Here is a 23,071-nt window from a genome sequence, read left to right as displayed (position 1 = left end):
TGGCTTCTCTACCTTTCCATCCTGTTCTGCTGTGCTTCTCCAGAGCTGCCCAGGTAGTCTCCAGGAAGCAGGCTCATTTGTCTTTGATTCTTCCCTTTTATATTCTCCCTTTATAGCCCAAAGTTTGGGAGCAAAATGGTTTAAACCAGGGGTGTCAAACATGTGGCCCGCAGGCCAAACCGGCCCACCCAGGGCTTCAATCAGGCCCATGGGGCTCTCTTCTCCCCCTTCCCGTCCTCACCCTGTGAAGCTTTGAAGGCTGCAACTACGTTCCCACCTCCTTTTGCCTTCTCTTTGCAGAGGCTAAAGCTGAAAGAAAGCTGCAAAGAAAATGCAGAATGGATTTCCCACTCTGGCTTCTGGGTAGAGCAGAGATGAACAGAAAATCCACTCCACATTTTCCTTGCAATTTTGTCTATGTGTTTCAATGGAGAGGAACTTCCCAGTGTTCCTATGACTGAAACTTCCTTGAGTTGTGTCGTTGCAAATCAAGTGTTGATGCCTTGAGCCAGCTTTGTCTCTTCTCAGTGGAGTGAGAACTAGTGCCTAGGGAGTACTCTAACTTGGGAACCCACAACCAAAGGGATCTACACTGGAGACCCATGGCTAACCTGAGTAGGCTCGGGGGTGGTGGGGGAAGAGAGGGAAGCTTGCAATGCCTTGCCATTTCATGTTTTTCCAGGCTGAGAGCATTTTATTTTTTAGAGTTTCTGCTGTGATCTTTGTGCTTTTTCTTTATGTTTTATTTTTAAAATTGCATTGCAAAATCCCATAATCCCCCCTTTCCATTTTAAACAAACTATTGCAAGAGTTTTAAGCATGTTGTATTTTAAGTTAAAAAATGATATCTTTAATTGTGGTGGCCTGTGTCCTCTATAAAGTCTGTATCTCTGCTATCTGGCATTACATTTTAGGACATGCATAGCTCGACCCCACAAAGTCCCATTTATGTCAGATCCGGCCCTCCTAACAAATGAATTTGACGCCCCTGGTTTAAACTGTGTCTGTACTTCACATGTGCATTCATTTCCTTTCTGAAGTGCCTCTATTTTTATTATTTGACCTAACTTGGTTCTCCTTCTGGTAACCTAATAGCTTTATTTCCCTAAGAAGCTGATACCCTTCATTTCTTTTGAGTGCTGGTCTGTATCTTGACCCAGGTTCACAGAGGTTTATGATCTCAGGAATTAATATCCCACAAGTCACATGTTTTCTCTTTGCTAGTGGGACTCTTTTGGTAGCTACAAGGGTGGCTAATAGTAATACTATGTGGGCCATAGTAAATCTGTATCTACTCCTAATTGTTGGAAACAGTGTGGGTTATCGGGCTCATTTATACATCGCTGGTGGGAATGTCCAACTGTTAATGCCTTTTGGAATAAGATTTTAAAAATTACTAATGAAATAATTGGAACTACAGTTCCTAATACACCTGAGTTGGTATTGCTAAATTATTGGGGTAACACTACTATGACTAAATCGAGAAGAAATCTAGTAGCAATTCTGTCCTTAGCAGCAAAAACTGTGTTAGCTCAATATTGGAAAAACAAAAATGTGCCTATGGATCATAAATGGTTTCTTAAGGTCTGAGATTTGCTGGTTTTTGAGAAAATTGCAACACAGTTATCAATTGTGGATAATGTATTATATAAACTGGATTTCAAAGAGAAATGGTTTCCATTTTTTCATTACATTGCTTCTCAGAATACTAGAGAATGTAAACTGCCCAGGATGTACTTAGATTTTATTTTCTATTGATTTACTATTAATAGATAGTATTTGTAAAGTATCAGCAATTAATTGATGCTCTGAAGTCTTGCTTCTTTTAGTTCATTTTGCCTTTTTGTATTTATTTGCAATTTTAAATAAAATTTTGAAACTTAAAAAAAAACAAAAACAAGGGTGGACGTCTATGAGAGATCTGGGTAACAGACCTCTTTCTGAGGGTCTCTCAGCCCCAACTTGGCTCAGGTGATGCCACAACACTGGCCTCAGTTGCCCCTGCGCCAGCCAAGAAAGTTGGGTCGCTCTCCCAGGCCATGCTGAACATCACTTTCACTGCCACCTCAACTCCTTGAAACCCTCCAAACGGGACAAGTAGTTGGGCAGGCCTGAAAACATTGTATTTGTGTTCAGTATTTTGATTCATGCATCATCCCAATGGCAGCAATTTGCACCTATGAAAGATCCTTACCCAGAAAGGCCACGCTCCCATAGTTCTCCAGCATGACTTCCCTGTAGAGAGCTCTCTGGCCTGGATTCAGGAGCTCCCACTCTGCCTCAGTGAAATGCACAGCCACCTCCTCGAAAGAAAAGGGATGCTGGAAGAAAAAGCAGATTCCTTCATCAGAGATCATGCCAGGCAGAGAAAGCACACTGGGAAGGGGTAGGCGGGGAGGTCACAGGATGCAGAGCTCGGCATGGGCAAAGGCAGTGGCACTCAGAGCCTCTTCCCCTCGGACATCTTAGCAGCAACTGCAGGGACAAAAGCCCCTCTGTGAAAGGGAGGGGGGACCAGGTTGTCCCCTGCTCATCTCCTCTACCTGGACTGGAGGTGCAGCAGCCATTTTCACACCTCTGCCAAGATGATGGGCGAACACCACCTGTCCACTGCCTGTGATGGAAACAAAGAAGGAAGAAAGCTTAGACTCCTCCTTTTGTTTGCTTGCTTGAATAAGAACATAAGAGAAGCCATGTTGGATCAGGCCAATGACCCATTCCGTCCAACGTTCTGTGTCACACAGTGGCCAAAAAAGCCCAACGTGCCATCAGGAGGTCCACCAGTGGGGCCAGGACACTAGAAGCCCTCCCACTGTACCACCCCCCCAAGCACCAAGGATACAGAATCTTGCTTCATGCACCCTCCTTCCTAAGGCTGTGAACCTTGCCACAGGCACACTCCACAACATTTGCAATTACATTTATTAAATTGTGGGAGAGGCGAAAGAGAAGCACCAGGCGCTCTAAAAACCAAGACATGACTTCAGTGTATATGAAAACTCCAGGGTAATACTGAACATAAGAACATAAGAGAAGCCATGTTGGATCTGGCCAATGGCCCACCCAGTCCAACACTGTCACACAGTGGCCAAAAAATCCAGGTGTCATCAGGAGGTCCATCAGTGGGGCCAGGACACCAGAAACCCTCACCCTGTTGCTCCTGCCAAGCACCAAGAATACAGAGCATCACTGCCCTGGACAGTTCCAACAATAAGCTGCGGCTAAGAGCCACTGATGGATCTCTGCTCCATATGTTGATCCAATCCCCTCTTTAAGCTGGCTATGCTTGTCTGCTGATGGGTTTCCAGAGCATCTGTTGATGCTCTGACATCAAATCCAGCCCTTGTACCACCCCCAAACATCACAGGGGTGCCTGGCTACAGGCTGGCATCCATAGTTCACTCTCCTCTTTCTGACTGCGGCCCATCAAGTGCTCCTGTAGAGCCTTTCATCAGGGGTGCAGACAATAAGTACTGGCCAGCAGCAATGCATTTTCAGTAGTATGCTGCCTCAGAACATGGAGATTCCATTCATTCTCCCATGGCTAACAAATGAGCCCGGATTGGCCTCCCTTTCCTTTTTTGAGTTGCTTTTAGTCCCACAATTGGGAAAAGATGACACGGAAATGTGAATAAGAATGGAACTGCCTTCTATGAATCTTTCTAATTGCCTTTCAAGGGAGTAGCTGTCACGACATGCTGTGGCACTGAATCCCAGAAATTGTGTTATGTGCACAATTTGTGTTATGTGTTATTTCTCCTGAATCCCAGAAATTGTGTTATGTGTTATTTCTCCTGTCCTAAACCTTCCAACTAAGAGCTTCACTTCCTTAGAACTTCCAATCCCATCTGGTCACAAAACAGCCTTACCACATGAGAGGGCATCTTGGACACACTCCTGGGCCTCAGCCGTCTGCCACTCTTCTGAGGGGAATCCTTCCTCCTCAGAGAACTTAACTTCCACCTTCCCGGATGGTCCCCACATCTGAAAGAGCAGAAAAGAAGATGGGTATCATCATAGTTTATTACAGTCTCAAGACCAGGATACAGTATAAACAAAATATGGAGAAATAAAAACAGAAGAACAGGGTAAGAGAAGGAATGGAACAGGCTGAGGAGACAGTCTCTACTCCAGGGGTGGCCAACAGTAGCTCTCCAGATGTTTTTTGCCTACAACTCCCATCAGCTCCAGCCATTGCCCATGGGAGCTGTAGGCAAAAACATCTGGAGAGCGACCGTTGGCCACCTCTGCCCTACTCCATTCCCAGACTCCTCACCCCTCCATTGATCATTAGAGCTGGTTCAACCACGGGGCAAGAATCAGGGTTGAGTTTTCTTCCCAGCCTAGCAAGTTCTCGAGAGAGAAAAATATCTGGCCGAGAAGCCTGAGCATAAAGTTATGAGTCGAATGGAGTGAAGAAAACTCCCTCACCTGCTCTGCTTGCTGCCTCTTCTCCTCTGCCTGACTCATAAGGAAACCTTCGGCCAGGGCCACTGCCTGGGAACTGGTCTCTGGCCCACATCCTCTGACCCAGCACTGCATTTCCTGGGGCAGGATGGCCAGGAACTGCTCCAGGATCACCAGGTCCAGCATCTGCTTCTTGGTGTGCCTCTCTGGCTCCAGCCAGTGGGTGCAAAGTCCATGGAGCCGGCTGCAAACCTCCCGGGGCCCCTCAGCATCATAGTAGTGGAACTGCCGGAAGCATTGACTGTGTACATATGTGGTCATAGTGTCCTGAACCATGGGCTCTGTCGCAGCTCTTCCCCAAAATTCAGCACCACTCTCTGCTTGGATGGGATGGGGACTTTTCCTCAATCTCTTGCCAGTTCCAGGTCCTTCCGGGTCCTCCACCTCCATCTCCTTCCCCTTCCCTTGGGTTGCCTCCGACCATGGAAAAATACCCTTACTCATGTGTCTATGAAGAGGAAAAGGAAAAAATATCAAAAGGCAGAAAGTACTCCTAAATGATGAAGTGACTTCACTGACCCTGGTCAAGAGACCCCTAATGATTGCCCCAATGACTCAGATGGCGCATTCTTCTTTAGTTTCCGAATCAGGATTGATGTCATTGTGCTATATCAGGGGTGGCCAAACTGTGGCTTGGGAACCACATGTGGCTCTTTCATGTATATTGTGTGGTTCTTGAGGCCCTCACTGCCCTGCCAGCTGGCTTGGAGAAGGCATTTCTTTCTTTAAATCCCTACTCCAAATGAAGCCCTTGGAGTGGCTTTCTTTCCACATCTCCCTTCCTCCTTCCTCCCCCATCTATTTTCCTTCCTTCTCTCAAACATGTGATGTTCATGTCTTGTGGCTCTCAAACATCTGACGTTTATTCTACGTGGCTCATATGGGAAGCAAGTCTGGCCACCCCTGTGCTATATTATGTATCAGGTTTTTTTAGGGATGCCTCTTCGGTCCTTCAAGAAAGCAAACCCTCCCTTGTTCTTTAAAAATCTGTTGTGAATGATATGAGCTCGCCCTCCAGTTTTTGGGGATCGATCTGTCTAGGGGTTACATGGTTAACCTGGAGCCCAGGACAAAGTGGCTGGAAAGAGCTTAACCATTTCAGCTACTAATTAATACTTATCGTAAGGTGTTGTGTGCTGCACTGTCAGGAGATCCAAGGATTGCCTGGCTGCCTGAAGCTGTAGCTCTTTTAGAATCACAGAAGATTCCTCCATGGTCATCTAGTCTGACCCCCTGCACAGTGCAGGAAATTCACAAATACGTCCCCCACAAATACGTCCCCCTCAAAACGTCCCCCCCCAGCTCCACGTCCAGAAGATGGCAAAAACCCTCCAGGATCCTTGGCCAAAGTGGCCTGGAGAAAAATTACTGGCTGACCCCAAAGCGGCGATCAGCATTTCCCTGGGCGTGTAAGAACAGGCCATGAGAACTAAACACGGATGCAACCCTTCCTGCTCTCCTCCTCATGATCTGCCTAAGTTCACAGAATCATCATTGTTATCAGGTGACCATCTAACCTCTGTTTAAAAACCTCCAAAGGAGCAGAGCCCACTACCTCCTGAGGAAGGTTATGCATGGCAAAGTCGGCTTTTTTGGGGGGGGGGGGCTGAGAGAGCTCTGAAAGAGCTGTGACTGACCAAAAGTCACCCATCTGGTTGTATGTGGAATTGAGCCCTGTTCTCCATATTAGAAACCGTTGTTCTTAACCACTACTGTCCGCTGGCTCCCTACCATTTCAGGTACCGCCCCAATAGACTGGAAGCATTAGGCAATAGCTTTGCCCAAGCAGCCAGTAGAGTGGTGGGGGTGAGGGGGCTTGAGCCTCAACAGGTCAGGGCTGAGGGGCTGCCTGGATGAACAAGAGGAGGCAACGAATGCAGAGGAAAATGGCAAATGGGACATGAAGCACTGCCCCAAATGCTTTGCAAGTGGGGCAGCCAATCGGCTTGTACAGTTCATCCCATGTGATCATGTCTGGGAGTCCTTTTGGGGCCTCACTACTACCGCCATGGCTGAGGATTCAATTTCAGTTATTCTCATTTAGACTCAAGGAGACTTACACAAACAGGATGGTACATTCAACCTATGGCTTAGAATTTGGGCTCTAGAACTGACTAGAAATCTGAAAGACAGTATTCAGAGAAAGCATAAATGTTAATACGAGCCACTAAATGATGCAACATTACATCATAAGATACAACATATAGCAGTACAAAAATTACGTAGTAGGATCCTACTTACAATAAGGTATACACATCAGTACCCTGATCAGGATAGACCAGGCTAGCCTGATCTTACCAGTTCTTGGAAGAAGACCGTAGATTTATACCCCGCCCTTCTCTCTGAATCAGACTCAGAGAGGCTTACAATCTACTTTATCTCCTTCCCCCACAACAGACACCCTGTGAGGTAGGTGGGGTTGAGAGAGCGCTCACAGAAGCTCCCCTTTCAAGGACAGCTCTGCAAGAGCTATGACTGACCCAAGGCCATTTCAGTAGCTGCAAGTGGAGGAGTGGGGAATCAAACCTGGTTTTCCCAGATAAGAGTCCACGCACTTAACCACTACACCAAACTTCCGAGCCTAGCAAGGAAGTTTGTCTTGCAGGTTTGAGGCTCCAAACCAATGAAGGGCTCCAACTGGGATAGCCACTCCTTTGAATTGAGCCTGCTAACTGATGGGCACCCAGTGGACCTGACTGCAGAAGTAGAGTAATATGCATATGCTCCCTCTAGCTGTCATTAATAGTCTAACTGCAGCATTTTGCAAACTGGAGTTCCCAAATTTCATTTTGAGGGGAGACCCATGCACAGGGCATTACAGTAGTCTTGTCTCAGTGTCACCATGACATGGATCCTGGTGGCCAGATCAGCGGTATAAAAGTAAGGCTGGGCGGAGTTGGAAGGAAGCCCCCCCCCTTTTTTTCTGCAACTGCATTAACTTCCTTCTCCAGCAATCCTGTTGGGTTTAGTAAAGCCCTGAGACTCTTAAGTGAGTCTTCAAGGGTCAGCTGAACTCCACAGAAAGTGGGGAGCAAAATGTCCTTCAAGACCTCCCCCTTCCCAACCAGCATTACTTTGGTCTATCCAGGATTTCTTTTCAATTAGGCATTTAACCACAGGCAAGGATTCAAGATTTCTACGACATCCTCCACCACCAGGAGACTTGGATAAGGATATATAAATATCTGAGTATCATTTACAGATACATGACAGTCAAGCCCAAAACTACAAATGATTTGGTTTAAGGCAGGGGTGGCCAAACTGCGGCTCCGGAGCCACATGTGGCTCTTTCATACATATTCTGTGGCTTTCGAATGCCCCCGCCACTCCATTGGTCAGTTCGGAGAAGGCATTTCTCTCTTTAAATCATTTATCCAAACCAAGCCCGCCAGCAGCTTGGAAAATGCATTTGAAGTTGCTCTTCCCCCCCCCTCTCTTCCCCATCTTCCTTCCTTCCTTGTGAAGAAGAAGAAGAAGATATTGGATTTATATCCCGCCCTCCACTCCGAAGAGTCTCAGAGCGGCTCACAATCTCCTTTACCTTCCTCCCCCACAACAAACACCCTGTGAGGTGGGTGGGGCTGGAGAGAGCTCTCACAGCAGCTGCCCTTTCAAGGACAACCTCTGCCAGAGCTATGGCTGACCCAAGGCCATGCCAGCAGGTGCAAGTGGAGGAGTGGGGAATCAAACCCGGCTCTCCCAGATAAGAGTCCGCACACTTAACCACTACACCAAACTGGCTCTCCTACATCTGTGGCTCTCAGACATCTGATGTTCATATTCTTGTGGCTCTCGAACATCTGGCATTTATCCCAGGAGGCTCTTACATTAAGAAAGTTTGGCCACCCTTGATCTAAGGGCTTTACATAGACAGAAAAGCAGGAAGAGGGTGGGGTGGAGGATTAGACCCTGTGCGTCCCAAACGGAACCCAAGTGGCCGTTCTTTGGCTCCGGTCTGTGAGGAAGGATATCACCCACTCCAACCTCATGCCCAATTCTTCCCCCAAGCGCCCTAACAGGAGGGCGGGGCCCGCAGTGCCAACGAGCACTGCAGCAGAGAGATCCAGGAGGAGCCACAGAAAGGCCGGACCTTTGTCTACATGGAACAGACATTTGATAGTATATATTTTAACATTCTTTAATCCCAACTTCCCATCAAAAAAGCACGCCACAGCAGCATTTCTCTCTTTTCCAGGATTGAAACGCTTATCCCTCCCATGGCTTACTTGTGAGTAAAGCTTCTCAGAAGCCGGTTGCAAAGCTTTCGACGCAGCTGCAAATCCGAAGTCCCCCCTTGGCCTCTTTGGCCATTCAATAGCAAAGCCCCCTCCCCCGGAAAAGGCTTTCCCCCCTTTACCACCCCCTCTCTTGCTGGGCCTCTCTAGAAAGCAGCTCGCTCAATTTAACCCTTTCCGTGCTGCAGACGAATGAATTGAGAAAAGCGCCCTCCTTCGCTTGTCTCCGCCAGTCGCTGCGCCCAGATTTCAGCCAGGCTGCCCTCAGCCACGCCGGATAAGGCGGCTGGACGGGGCTCCTCGCGAGTAACTCAGTGTACGGGGCGATGCTGCCAGCATGGACAGCTTCAAGAGGGGATTGGAATATAAACATATGGAGCAGAGATCCATCAGTGGCTATTAGCCACAGCATATTGATAGAACTCTCTGTCTGGCTGGGGGAGTGAGTCGCTATATTCTTGGTGCTTGGAGGGGCAACAGTGGGAGGGCTTCTAGTGTCCTGGCCCCACTGGTGGACCTCCTGATGACACCTGGGGTTTTTGGCCACTGTGTGACTTGGAGTGTTGAACTGGATGGGCCATTGGCCTGATCCAACACGGCTTCCCTTACGTTATGAGGATCCCAGGCTGTTCAGCCCTCTCTGAAAATGTCCCGGGGGGGGGGGGGGAGAGAGAGATGGAGATAAACTCCATCCAGCTCCCCTTCAGCCATCCCGAGCAGGTCTCCGCACAAGTCTCCTGCTCAACAGGGCTTCCTCCTGGGAGAGCAGTGGCTTTAGGATCACATAGAAAATGTCTATTCCTGCACCCCAAGGGTGGTCGAACTTGCTCAACTTAAGAGCCACATAGAACAAACGTCAGATGTCTGAGAGCCACAAGACATGAACGTCAGATGCTTGAGAGCCACAAATATATGAGGGAAAGGAGAGGAGGAAAGAAAGCAACTTTACATAAGAGCATAAAAGAAGCCATGTTGGATCAGGCCAATGGCCCATCCAGTCCAACACTCTGTATCACACAGTGGCCTATACACATACACACACACATATATATACACACTGTGGCTACTAGCCACTGATGGACCTCTGCTCCATATTTTTATCCAATCCCCTCTTGAGGCTGGCTATGCTGGCAGCACCGCCCCGTACACTGAGTTACTCGCGAGGAGCCCCGTCCAGCCGCCTTGTCCGGCGTGGCTGAGGGCAGCCTGGCTGAAATCTTGTAGCCGCCACCACCTCCTGTGGCAGTGAATTCCACATGTTAATCACCCTTTGGGGGAAGAAGTACTTCCTTTTATCCGTTCTAACCCGACTGCTCAGCAATTTCATTGAATGCCCACGAGTTCTTGTATTGTGAGAAAGGGAGAAAAGGACTTCTTTCTCTACTTTCTCCATCCCATGCATAATCTTGTAAACCTCTATCATGTCACCCCGCAGTCGATGTTTCTCCAAGCTAAAGAGCCCCAAACTTTAACTTTGAATGCATTCTCCAGCCGGCCCCCCAGTGGGGGCCTCAAGAGCCGCACAATGTGTGTGAAAGAGCCACAAGTGGTTCCCAAGCCACAGTTTGGCCATCTCTGCATGTAACCTCTTCTTTCTCCAAACCAGCCTGTCGGCGAACCTGTTCACTATCACTCCTGGGGGGGGTCCTGTTAGGAGTCTCTCCTCTGCGAGAAGGTTGCCACCTTCCGCTTGGGAAATTCCTGGAGATTTGGCTCCTTTCTCTTCCTTCGGAGGCTTTGGGGGACATATGAGTGGGTATTTTCAGGTGGGGGGAGGTCTAAGGAAGGGCACCCTTGACCTTCAAGGCAGTTGTAGACCTTCAAGGCTTTGTGTGTGTGTGGTTAGATGAAGGTCCTGAGTACCAGCCCTCGTGGGGTTGCATTCTGCCCAGTCCAGAGAGAGGAACTTGTGGGAAGCCCTGGCTCAGTGGTGGAGCATCCGCTTGGCATGCAGAAGGCCCCAGGCTCAATCCTTGGCATCTCCAGTTAGGACCAGATGGTAGGAGTTGAGAAACACCCTGGAGAGCCACTGGCAGTCTGTGTAGGCAAAACTGACCTCGATGGACCAAAGGTCTGATTCAGTAGAAGGCAGCTCCATGTGTTTATATCAGTACTAGCACTCCCCCTCCCCACGTACTCTTTGGAGTGGTTCCCCTTTAGGCAGGGGGCACAGTTTAGAGAACATAAGAGAAGCCATGTTGGGTCAGGCCAATGGCCCATCCAGTCCAGTACTCTCTGTTCTCTGCAGTTTCGTCACAGGAGACGCCAGCTGTGCAGGACCAGGATCACACAAAACTCTTTTCTGTGGCCTTGGCAGGATGGCAAAGGGGCAGGAACCTGCCTGTTTGCTGGATTTCCTGTGGATCCCTTTTCAGAAGCAGGGTGCCCCTGACACTTGCTGCAGAGATGGCTTGGGAGAGTCCTTTCTGCAGGAATCTAACTCTTTTGGCCTGCTGATCAGCCAGGACGAGATCCCTGCCACTGGGCTAGATTTCTGGCCAATTCTTAACTTTGATGTCAGGAACATATTCATGCAACCAATTCAAACACAGCAGGAATCAGTACTTCTTTGTTGTTCCTATTAGAGGCCAGACTTTTCAGAACGCGCCCCCCCCCCCCCAAAACAAACAAACAAAAAAACCCCCCACACTTAAGGGCTAAAAAACTTCTCCCAGTAGTGACATATGGAAAATTCTAAAATTTAAAAATATTTTCAGGATAAACACATTGCTTGCCAGTAGAGGGCACTGCAGGATTGCTTTCCACAGACCAGCATCATAAAAGAGATTTAGCTGAGGAGTTGTGTTGGTCTGAAGCAATATGAACATATGAAGCTGCCTTCTCCTGAATCAGACCCTGGGTCCATCAAAGTCAGTATTGTCTACTCAGACTGGCAGCGGCTCTCCAGAGTCTCAAGCTGAGGTTTTTCATGCCTACTTGCCTGGACCCTTTTTAGTTGGAGATGCCAGGGATTGAACCTGGGACCATCTGCAGATGCTCTACCACTGAGCCACTGTCCCTCCCCAAAATACAGCTAAGTTGGCATCCAGTGGCACTTCTAAGATCAACAAAGTGTAATTCTGAGTATAAGCGGAAGAAGTGTGTGTGTGTGCGCGCGCACAAAAGCTATTCCCCAGAATTAAACGTAGTTGGTCTTAAAAGTGCCGCTGCACTCAACCTCAGAAAGGGAAAACTTCTGCTCTGCAAACTTTTCTTAGGCTGTTTCTGAAGGTAGCCATGTTCATCTTCAGTCAAACAACCAGATTTGAGGCCAAACTCCTGCTGGACTTGCATTTCATTGCTCTGAAACTGCTTCCAAAAAGATGGATTTTCAGAGCATAATCTCATCCCCAAAATGTGCATCTTCTGTGCACCCTATTCCCAATTTGGAAGCAGTGTTTTCCAAATCTGATTTGGAATCTTCTGCTTACTGTGTCATCAAGAAAATGCACACTTTTGCAGGTCTTATGCATATCGGGGTCATTTTCCTCCCTCAGCCCCCTCAGTTGTCATTTTCTCATTCCCACCCTCCACTGCTCTAAGGTTTTTTAAAAATATCATTCATTGGACTATTGCTATGGCGATGTTAGCAGCTGACTATAAATAGTAATGACAAAATCAAAACATGATTTTTAGAAATTTTGGAAACGTTTGGTATAACAGGCCCTGCAGCCACCTTTTACATACCACGGAACAAGTGCAATTTACTTTACCCTCCCAAAACTGAAGCTACTCCATCCCACAGAGGACTCAAGAATAATAAGAGCCCTGCTGGATCAGACCAGCGGACCATCTAGTCTGGCATCCTGTCTCATACCGTGGTCAACCAATTCCTCTGGAGGGCCAATAACAGGGCAGAGAGGCTGAGGCCTTCATAAGAACATCAGAAAAGCCCTGCTGGATCAGACCTGTGATCCATCTAGTCCAGCATCCTGTCTCGCACAGTGGTCAACCAGTTCCTCTGGAGGACCAGTAACAGGGCAGAGAGGCTGAAGCCTTCCCCAGTGTTGCCTCCTAGCTCTGGGATTCAGAGGGTTAGTGCCTCTGAATGTGGAAATTCCCCACAGTCACCATGGCTAGTAGCCACTGATAGAATCATCCAGGGTTTTTTTTTTTCAGCAAGGAATCCTTTGCTTTAGGCCATATACACCTCTGATGTAGCCAGTTCTCCAAGAACTTACAGGGCTTTTAGTACAGGGCCTAACTGTAAGCTCCAGGAGGATTGGCTACATTTTTTCATCTTAGGCGGGTGAGGCAGCTGGCCCCATTCCTTGAGCGCGACGACCTGACAACTGTGATCCATGCAACAGTCACCTCGAGGTTGGACTACTGTAATGCCCTCTACTTGGGGCTGCCCTTGTCTCGAAGTCGGAAACTCCAGCTAGTGCAGAACGTTATGCAATTGTTATGTTATGCAATTTTTGAATTGATTGTTTTCATTTTGTTGTTGTGAGCCACCCTGAGCCTTCTCCGGCGGGGAGGGCGGAATATAAATAAAATAAATACATCAGGGGTGGGTGGCCTGATATGCAAAGGAGTTCCTGCTATGAAAAAAGCCCTGAATAAAACCCCTCACTTACTTCAGGGTTGACAACTGCCAGAGGAAAACAGTGTGCCATCACTTTAACAGAGGTTTTATGGGATGCTATTTATCTTTTTAGCTCATTTCCACACACTAAGCCTCTTGGAAACAGGTAGGATATTTTTTCCTAACACAGATTACATTCCAAATTAAATAGTGAGATGAAAAGAATTTTCTCAATCTGCAAAATGAAGGCACAACTTTGAAAATGAAGGTTGTGGGGACACATGAGGAGTTGGGGTGGGGGAAATTACTCCAGGACATTTCTGGCTCATGGAGCCCATGGGAGGGGGAGTTCAGAGGAGGAGGAAGGAACTTCTCCCTCTTGTTTCTCTTCATGAAAAATTGGAATGCGGTAACAAGGCCAACTGGGATTCTGTGTCCCTCAACATCGACCTGCCAGCTCCAAGGATACCTGCTCATTTCCTTAATATTGGATATTGTTGGGGGGGGGGTTTTCTGAGCTCTTTGAACTTACTGAATTGGGTTGGGGGACATAACCTTTTCCTTTCAACCCAAATTAATACTACTGCCAGAACTCATTGGGCTTCAAAGTGGTGAGACCCCAAAAAACTTGTGGGAGGCCGGACTGGGAAGGGAACAAGGTTCAGAACTCCTTGGCAGATAAAAATGTTTGTAAATTGAGAATGCAGGCAATTTACACTATGTTTACACTACTAGCAAAGAGACAGTAGATATCTGCTATTCTTGACTTATTTCTTGACAATATTTGGAAAACAGATATGTTTTAACCAGGGCTTTTTTTTTGCGGAAAATGCCCCACAGGAACTCATTTGCATATTAGGGCACACCTTCTGATGCCAAGACAGCCAGAACAGCATTCCTGTGCGTTCCTGCTAAAAAAAAGCCCTGTCGAAGAGCAACAACTTAGAAGGAGGAGAAGAGATTGAATTTATACTCCACCCTTCACTTGAAATCTCAGAGCAGTTTACAATCTCCTTCCCTTCCTCTCTCAACAACAGACACCTTGTGAGGTAAGTGAGGCTGAGAGAGCCCTCACAGAGTTGCTCCTGAGAGAACAGCTCTGTGAGAAATGTGGCTGATCTAAGGTCACCCACCTGGCTTTATGTGGAAGAGTGGGGAATCAAATGCGTTCTCTCAGATTAGAGTCCACTCACTAACCACTACACCAAACTGGCTCTTCTTTCCATAACTATTTTTGGAGCATTTCTGAGCCTCCAATGGGTATCAGCCTTATCAGAACCCACTATAGGAAAGGTTCACTTTGGTGTGGATTATCTGAAAAACAGGAAGGTCGTATCTCTGCCTCAGGGTCTTGCTACAAGGTGAATATTTATGAGGTTACTCCCCTGTGTAGATTCGTCAGTGGTTCAAGCGATATGGACTTGTCTTGAATCCCCTTCCACCCTCAAAACACATCCTTTCTTTCTTCCCTGTGAGATCTATTTGACCTCTTTCCTCAGTTCCAATATTTATATAATTTCTTCCAGGTTAGGGTGAGGATTCTGGGCAGATGCAAGATCTTTATAGGAGTTTACATGGTTTCAATTCTTTCTATGATCTGTGGTTGTCTTTTAGGTGTGAAATAAGAGAAAAGTTCTTTTCATAAGCTAAGCAGTCACATGGTTTCTCTTTGTGTGGGTTCTTTGATGCTTTTGATGATGGCCAGGCTGACAGGATCTCTTCCCACACTCTGAGCATTAAGAAGGATTCTCCCTTGTGTGGGTTTGTAGATGCTTTTGAAGCTCACACCTTGGAATGGATTTCTTTCCCCATTCTGTGCATTCAAAATGTTTTTCCTTAGTGTGGGTTCTTAGATACTGTTGAAGAGTGATGCTCCAGGAAAAGGTCCTTCCAGATTCTGAGCATTCAAAAGTTTCTCCTCTCTGTGGATTCTTTGATGCTGTTGAAGATTGTCACTCCGATTGAATCTCTTTCCACACTCTGAGCATTCAAAAGGCTTCTCTCCAGTGTGGGTTCTTTGATGCTGCTGAAGATTGCCACTTTGACTGAATCTCTTTCCACACTCTGAGCACTCAAAAGGTTTCTCCCCTGTGTGGGTTCTTTGATGCTGTTGAAGATGGCCACTCCAACTGAATCTCTTTCCACACTCTGGACATTCAAATCGTTTCTCACCAGTGTGCATTCTTAGATGTTTTTGAAGGTCACAACTCTGACTATATTTCTTTCCGCACTCTGAGCATTCAAAAGGTTTATCAGCTGTGTGGATTATTAGATGCCTTTGAAGGTCATAATTTCGACTGAATTTCTTTTGGCACTTTGAACATTCAAAACATTTCTTCCCTTTGTGGGTTTTTAGATGCTGTTGCAGATGACTACTTTGACGTAACCTCTTCCCACACTCCGAGCATTCAAAAAGTTTCTTACCTTTGTGAGTTTCTTGATGCCGTTGAAGATTGCCAGCCCTACCGAATCTCTTCCCACACTCTGAGCACTCAAAAGGTTTCTCCCCAGTGTGGTTTCTTTGATGTTGCTGAAGATTGCCAAGCTGACTGAATTTCTTTCCACAAACTGAGCAGTCAAAAGGTTTCTCCTTTGTGTGGGTTCTTTGATGCTGTCGAAAATTGCTACTGTCACGCACTCTCTTTCCACATTCAGTGCATTCAAAAGGTTTCTCCCCAGTGTGGATTCTTAGATGCTGTTGAAGACTGCGACTGTGACTGAATCTCTTTCCACATTCTGAGCATTCAAAAGGTTTCTCCCCTGTGTGGGTTCTTAGGTGCTGTTGAAGATTGCCTCTTGAGCTGAATCTCCTTCCACACTCTGAACATTCAAAAGGTTTCTTCTCCCTGTTGTGGGTTCTTAGATGCTGCTGAAGACTGCCACTTGAACTGAATCTCTTTCCACACTCTGAGCATTCAAAAGGTGTCTCCCCTGTGTGTGTTCTTTGATGCCTCTGCAGATCGCAACTTCGCCTAAATCTTGTTCCACACTCTGAGCATTCAAAAGGTTTCTCCCCCGTGTGTATCCTTTGGTGCACAATAAGCTGTGATCTGTATTTAAATTGCCTTCCACACTGAATGCATTTACATGCCTTCACTATTATGTGATTTAGAAAGTGTTCATTATGCTTTTTTCCATCAGAGAACACCATTCCAGTCTTTGAGCTGATAAAGGGTTTTTCTCCTGAATGAATTCTTTGGTGTTTAATAAGGTCCAATTTTTGTGAGTAACTCTCACCGCTGTCTGAACACATATGTTTCTCTCCTGCATGTATTTGTTGCTGTATAAGAAGGTTTTCTGTACAAAGGAAGCTCTTTTTACACTCCAAGCACCGATGGATCTCCTTTCCACTGTGTATTTGGCAAATGGATATTATATTGAGTATCATCTGAGAAGTTCAATTCATAGTCCAAACACCATGGGAATTACTTCATGGAAATCCCTTCCTTGGCAAGGAATAGGTTGTGTGACTTCCATTCTGCCTCTTAGGTCTGCCTTGGGTCCTTAAGTTTCCTCTCATATCTTCATTCTTGACTTCATTTGGCAATTGCTGATGAAGTTCCTCACCCTCCTCATTCCTCTGATCATCCCCTGCTGGAATAAAAAGAGAGACCCTTTTAGCGGGGGGTGGGGGGGGGGTGGGCAGGGAAGGTCTAAAGGCATCTCTGTGACTGCAGTAGAAAAGGATGGACTGCCCTTTGGCCTCATTCAGCTTGGCTGATCTCAACCAACCCCCCCCCCCCTTTTCTCAGAACAGGGGTTGTTTTGTAGAAAAATATGTGGTGGAGCTCATTAGCATACGCCCCCCCCAGCCAAAAAGCAACCTAATGCAAAAAAGGAGAGCCCCAGGCCAGTGAGACCTGCTAGGACTGGCTAGGGATCCAGCCAGCCCAAGCAGGCCTTGCTCACCTGGGGCTCTCCTGGGCTGCCGCCCCACCATCAAAAGGCCAGCAAGTCACCTGCCACCCAAAATCACATAAGTGGAGAAGTGGTGGCATGGGCATCTCCAGGATTAATGAGGGCTTCTGGGGGCGTGTCAAAGCCCCTGGTGGCTGGCTGGCTGTCCACTCTCATAATCCAGGGGTTGTTATGCAGCTGTACCTACTATTCAATGGGCAAGGTGGGTGGGGAGGAAGAGGGGGAACCCTCAGAAAGATTCAGGAGCTGCACTCCTGTGAGCTCCTGCTGAATCTGAGGCCTCTCCCAGAGTATCCAGTATTTACAAATACCACAGCCCCTCAAGACCCACAGCTGAGATTAGGCCCAGAAGGAACTTCTGGGCCTCCAAATTTCAGGTCCTAGAAGTTCTCCCTCTCTCCTAAGCCAGTGGACTTTATAATTCTACCAAACCAAGAGTTGCCAAGAAGAAAAGCAGAAAACCTCAACTTGCATTCCTTGCCCATTCCATTGACATAACTGTGAAGGATATCCACTCACAACCAGCTCATTTGGGAAGGAAATACCCTCGTGAGGCAAAGCACCCTGATTTCTTCCCCTCTTGTGAGGCAAAGTACCCTGATTTCCCTCCAAGGCTTAATGTGGCCTGCTCTGGCTTGCAGGTATCTATAATTGGGACTCCCTGCATACACCATCATCTCTTTCAAGGCTAGATCCAAGAATATGGTAACTGGCCTCTCATGGAAACCTGTGTTCGGCTTTGTAACTAGATGGAAGGAGAGGGACAGGAGCAAAGGTGTCATCTTCTAGAATCAGGGGTGTCAAACATGTGGCCTGGGGGTTGAATCAGGTCCCCAGAGGGCTCCTATCAGGCCCCCAAGCAACAGGCTGTCATCTGCTTCCTTCTCCCTCTCTCTTGCTTCCTTCTGCATCACAGCTCGCTTTGCAAGGCTTGCTCATTTGCTCAGGAGCTACAGAGCAAAACCTCTGTTTTCTTCATTGGCTCAGGCTTCTCACTTGGGGAGGAGGGGTAGGGAGGCAGATTGCCAGGCTCTCTCAATCACACAGCAGAGTACTAGCCAAGCTTCTCTTCCTTCTATTGGCTGAGACTCCTCCCTCTCCTTGCCTGCTGGAGAAGGAAGGAAAGAGCCAGAGCCTCCTTTGCCCAGTTCCCTGGATTGCATGGAAGAAATACAAAGAAAGCACCTTTAAGACCAAAGAGTGCTAATGTTTTTAGCATGTTTTGTTTAAAGATTTTTTTAAAAAAATCTTTAATTGTGTTTGTCTGTGTCCTTCATAAAGTTTATATCTCTGTTACCTTGGGAGGGCACTGGTTTGTAGTAGTATTGTGGAACTAATGAGGTTATAACTTTTTGTACGACTGACATGTTTTGTATTGTAGATACTCCTTTTGCATTTTGATACTGTATACTCATTACACAGTCATATTGTGTTTTAACACAGAGAGTTTTATCTTTGTTGTAGTGCAATTGAGAGAGCCTGGCAAAGCAAGCTATTCCTCCCCCCTTCCTCTCCAAGAGAGGAGCCTCAGCCAATGAAGAAAATAGAAGACTAATCAAAGCCACCAAGTAATACACCGTCTTTCAGTTTGCAAAAATACATTACAAGGATTGCATACAACACATAATAAACAATACAATAATGATAGAGGCCGGCAGTGCTAGGGTCTTTTAAAGTAACAGAAACCCCAAGGAGCCAAAAAAAAAACCCATCCCCAAATGAATAGATAGAAGTCCAAACTTGGAAATAGTCCAATTGAAAATTATTTATTATGTGTTGTACACAATCCTTGTAATATATTTTTGCAAAATGAAAGATGGTGTATTACTTGGTGGCTTTGATCAGTCTACTAATTACACCAATTGCCCTTCAAGCAGCAAATGGAGAGAATAGAGACTTTGCTCTGTATCTCCTGTGCAATTGAGCAAGCCTTGCAAAGCAAGCTGTTATGCAGAAGGAAGCAAGAGAGAGGGAGAAGGAAGCAGATGACAGCTCAGAGGCCTGATAGAAGCCCTCCGGGGCCCAAACCGCATGTTTGACACCCTTGATTTATGATGCTGTTAGTGGAAATGACCCACGTATTGTTGCTGTTATGACATTCTTCATGACACCCAGCTTGGAATCGCTTAGCAACAAAAGGATATAAAAGGAGTTAATTTTAGATGTTGGGGGTTGCTTTTTCTGACAGCCAGCTGGGCTCTCCATTTAGGCTTCCCAAAAGATCTTTTCATTATTGATCACTACATGTACACTGATATTTGCTCCATGCAATTTGGGTATCTTGATATTTAGCTGAATAAAGTAGAACACAAAGTGCAAGCCTTTGTTTCTTTCACTTGCCCATTGGTCTGGACTCTTGTCCGTCCACATCTGGCCCAGGGACCAGAATGAATTTTTTTCCACTACAGGAAGCTCTACGTAGTGTGTGTTACAAGAAATCCAGCCTTGAGGTGACCGTTGCATGGATCACTGTGGCAAAGTCAGTGTAGAGAGGCAGGGGGTGAGTTGCCTGACTTGGCAAAGTTGAAAAAATGCCAACCTCGCAACCGGTGCTCCCTCTAAGCTGAGTTAGTGTGAGCTAGCTCACATATTTTTAGCCTCTAGCTCACACATTTTTGTCTTCGCTCAGGAAGGGTGGCCCCAGAGCGCAATAATTTATGCAGCAGCTCACAACTTTAATGCCAGTCGCTCTCAACTTTAATACCAGTAGCTTACAAAGTAGAATTTTTGCTCACAAGACGCTGCAGCTTAGAGGGAACATTGCTCACAACATGTGCTATCTGAGCCTCCATGGATAAAGACGAGTCCAGGAACATGCCCAAGGTCTTGACAGTCAACACCAGTGTGAATGGAGAGTCATCAAGCATTAGGAGTTGATGCCCCAACCTTGTATCACGTCCCACCCCCAGGCACAGGACTTCCATCTTTTGTGGATTCAGTTTTAAATGGCTCTGTCCCAGCCACGCAGCCACAGCCTCCAATCCTTCAGCCAAATTTTTTGTGGGATGGTGGCTGGCCGTCAACAGATACAGATGGGTATCATCAGTGTACTGGTGACAACCCAGCCCAAAAACTCCGCACCAGCTAGGCAAGAGGGTACATGTAGATGTTAAACAACATGGGAGAGAGGACACCCCACACGCCAAGGGGGGACAGGGTGACACCCTCTCTCCTAACACCACTCTCTTACCCTGGAGGGGCCCACCAACTCCTCAAAACTTCCTACAGGGGACAAGTAGCAGGGCAGGCCTGAAAAATGATGTATTTGTGTTCAATATTTTGATTTATGCACCATCCCAGCGGCAGAAATTTGCACCTTTGTTGGTGCTTCTTTGTTGTTCCTATTAAAGGTCACACTTTTTCAGAAGTCCCCCCCCCCACCCCCCCGAGCTACTTCAGGGCTAAAAAGCTTCTTCCAGTAGTGACAAAATGTAAAATTTAAAAATGTTTTCAGGATAAACACATTGTCTGCCAGTAGAGGGCACTGCAGGATTGCTTTTCACAGACTAGCCTCCTAAAGAGCGATTCAGGTGAGGAGTCCTGTTGGAGTCCAGTGGCACCTCTAAGATTAACAGAGCCAGTTTGGTGTAGTGCCTAAGTGCGCGGACTCTTACCTGGGAGAACCGGGTTTGATTCCCCACTCCTCCACTTGCAGCTACTGGAATGGCCTTGGGTCAGCCTCTTGCAGGAGTTGTCCTTGAAAGGTATATTGCTGCAAGAGTTCTCTCAGCTGCACCTACCTCATAAGGTGTCTATTGTGTGTGTGTGGGGAGGAAGGTAAGGTAAAGGAGATTGTGATTGCTCTGAGATTCAGAGTATAGGGCGAGATATAAATCCAATATCATCATCATCTCTGGGTAAGGATCCTTTATGAGTGCCAAAGGTGCGAATTGCTGCCACTGGAATGGTGCATAAATCAAAATATTGAACACAGTAGTCCAGTCTGGATGTCACCATGACATGGATCCAGGTGGCCAAACCTACCCTATCAAAGCAAGGCTAGACTGAATTGGAAAGAAGCCTTTTTTTGCAACTGCATCACTTTGCTTCTCCAGCAATCCTGATGGATTCAGTAAAACCCCCAGCGTCTTAAGGGAGTCAGCAAAGGGTCAGCTGAACTCCATGGGAAATCGGGAGCAAAATGTCCTTCAAGCCCTTCCCAACCAGCATCACTTTTGTCTTTCCAGAATTTCGTTTCAAATTGCTTAGTCTTGGGCATTTAACCCCAGCTGCCAGGTGGCAATTCAGGATCACTAGGGCAGGGGTGCCAAACATGCAGCCCAGGGGCCGAATAAGGCCCCTGAGGGGCTTCTATCAGGCCCCTGATCAACTGGCTGTCATCTGTTTCCTTCTCCCTCTCTCTTGCTTCCTTCTGCATCACAGTTTGCTTTACACGGCTTGCTCAATCACACAGGAGCTACAGAGCAAAGCCTCTATTTTCTCCATTGGCTGAGGCTCCTCCTTTGGGGAAGAAGTGGGGGAGCAAGAGCTTGCTTTGCCAGGCTCTCTCAATCATACAGCAAAGCTACTGAGTCAAGCCTCTCTTCCTTCTATTGGCTGAGGTTCCTCTCCCTCCTGGTCCCCTGGGGAAGGAAGGAAAGAGCCAGAGCTTCCTTTGCCCAGTTCCCTGGATCCCATGGGAGAAATACAAAGAAAGCACCTTTAAGACAACAAGTGCTAATGTTTTAAGCATGTTTTTTTTTTTTAAATCTTTAATTGTGTTTGTCTGTGTCCTTTATAAAGTTTATATCTCTGCTACCTAATCTTAAACAGGTACACACATGGCGCGGCTCTTGAAGCCCCCACCGCCTCATTAGGCAACTTGGAGAAGGCATTTCTCTCTTTAGATCACTTCTCCAAGCCAAACCAGATGGCATCTTGGAGAATGCATTTAAAGTTGTTGCCTTTCCACCTCTCTTCTCCATCTATTTGCCTTCCTTCCTCTCCTCCCTCCTGTCTCGAGGCTCTCAAAGATCTGACATTCACATCTTGTGGCTCTCAAAGATCTGACATTTATTCTACGTGGCTCTTACATTAAGCAAGTTTGGCCACTCCTGGATTTGACCCCCTCCAACCCACAGCACCCCCCCCCCGCTTCATTCTGCCCCCAGGCCCCTAGGCAGGAGGGCAGGGTCTGCTGCGCTATGGACAGCAGAAGAGAAGGCCAGGAGGAGCCCCAGAGAGTTCCGACATGGGTGTACAGCAGGGGTCCCTAACCCCTGGTCTGTGGCTTGTTAGCAACCGGTCCATGAGTTGTATAATTATTTCATTATATATTACAATGTAATAAGAAAAAGACATTGGATTTATATCCTGCCTTCCACGCTGAATTTCAGAGTCTCAGAGTGGCTTACAATCTCCATTACCTTCCTCCTCCCACCCAACAAGCTCCCTGTGAGGTGGGTGGGGCTGAGAGAGCTCTCCCAGAAGCTGCCCTTTCAAGTACAGCTCTGCGAGAGATATGGCTGACCCGAGGCCATTGTGGCAGCTGCAAGTGGAGGAGTGGGAAATCAGACCTGGTTCTCCCAGATAAGAATCCACACACTTAACCACCACACCAAGCTAATAGACACAAAGTGAACAATTGTATCATTCCAAAACCACCGCCGCCACCCCCCCCCCCCCACCCCGGAAAAATTGTCTTCCACAAAACCGGTCCCTGGTGCCAAAAAGGTTGGGGACCGCTGATCTATATCATGTGAGCGTCCTTTTAAATTATTTATTGTGCTTTAAAATTATTTAATTTCATCTCCCCTTCAGAAACGCTCGACAGTATAGGATAGGAGCATTTCTCAATTCCAAGACTGAAAAGCTTATTCATAAGAACATAAGAACATAAGAGAAGCCATGTTAGATCAGGCCAATGGCCCATCCAGTCCAACATTCTGTACACACACACACACACACACACTGTGGCTAATAG

At 47.0% G+C, this 23,071-nt stretch overlaps 2 protein-coding genes across 3 annotated transcripts in view; both read right to left on the bottom strand.

The window, feature by feature from the left end:
• LOC132571219 (zinc finger protein 420-like) overlaps positions 1-23,071 on the bottom strand; it is a 127,013-nt gene that overhangs the window by 82,913 nt on the left and 21,029 nt on the right. Inside the window, exons 3-5 of one of the 2 annotated variants that reach the window (XM_060237940.1) lie at positions 3,870-3,984; positions 2,544-2,614; positions 2,195-2,321 (exon numbers count right to left, since the gene is read on the bottom strand). The exons of the other annotated variant lie outside the window; for it this stretch is intronic. Coding sequence (XP_060093923.1) covers positions 2,195-2,321; positions 2,544-2,614; positions 3,870-3,984 — 313 coding nt within the window. The remainder of the gene's footprint in view (positions 1-2,194; positions 2,322-2,543; positions 2,615-3,869; positions 3,985-23,071) is intronic. 2 annotated transcript variants of the gene reach the window in all.
• LOC132571316 (gastrula zinc finger protein XlCGF57.1-like) overlaps positions 14,766-23,071 on the bottom strand; it is a 397,476-nt gene continuing 389,170 nt past the window's right edge. The window contains exon 2 of the mRNA XM_060238121.1: positions 14,766-16,824. Within this exon, the coding sequence (XP_060094104.1) occupies positions 15,080-16,618 (1,539 nt within the window). The 5' untranslated portion in view covers positions 16,619-16,824 and the 3' untranslated portion in view covers positions 14,766-15,079. The remainder of the gene's footprint in view (positions 16,825-23,071) is intronic.

The sequence above is a fragment of the Heteronotia binoei genome, chromosome 5, assembly GCF_032191835.1.
Source record: "Heteronotia binoei isolate CCM8104 ecotype False Entrance Well chromosome 5, APGP_CSIRO_Hbin_v1, whole genome shotgun sequence".
NCBI lineage: Eukaryota > Metazoa > Chordata > Lepidosauria > Squamata > Gekkonidae > Heteronotia > Heteronotia binoei.
This window is presented reverse-complemented; position numbering and strand designations above follow the sequence as displayed.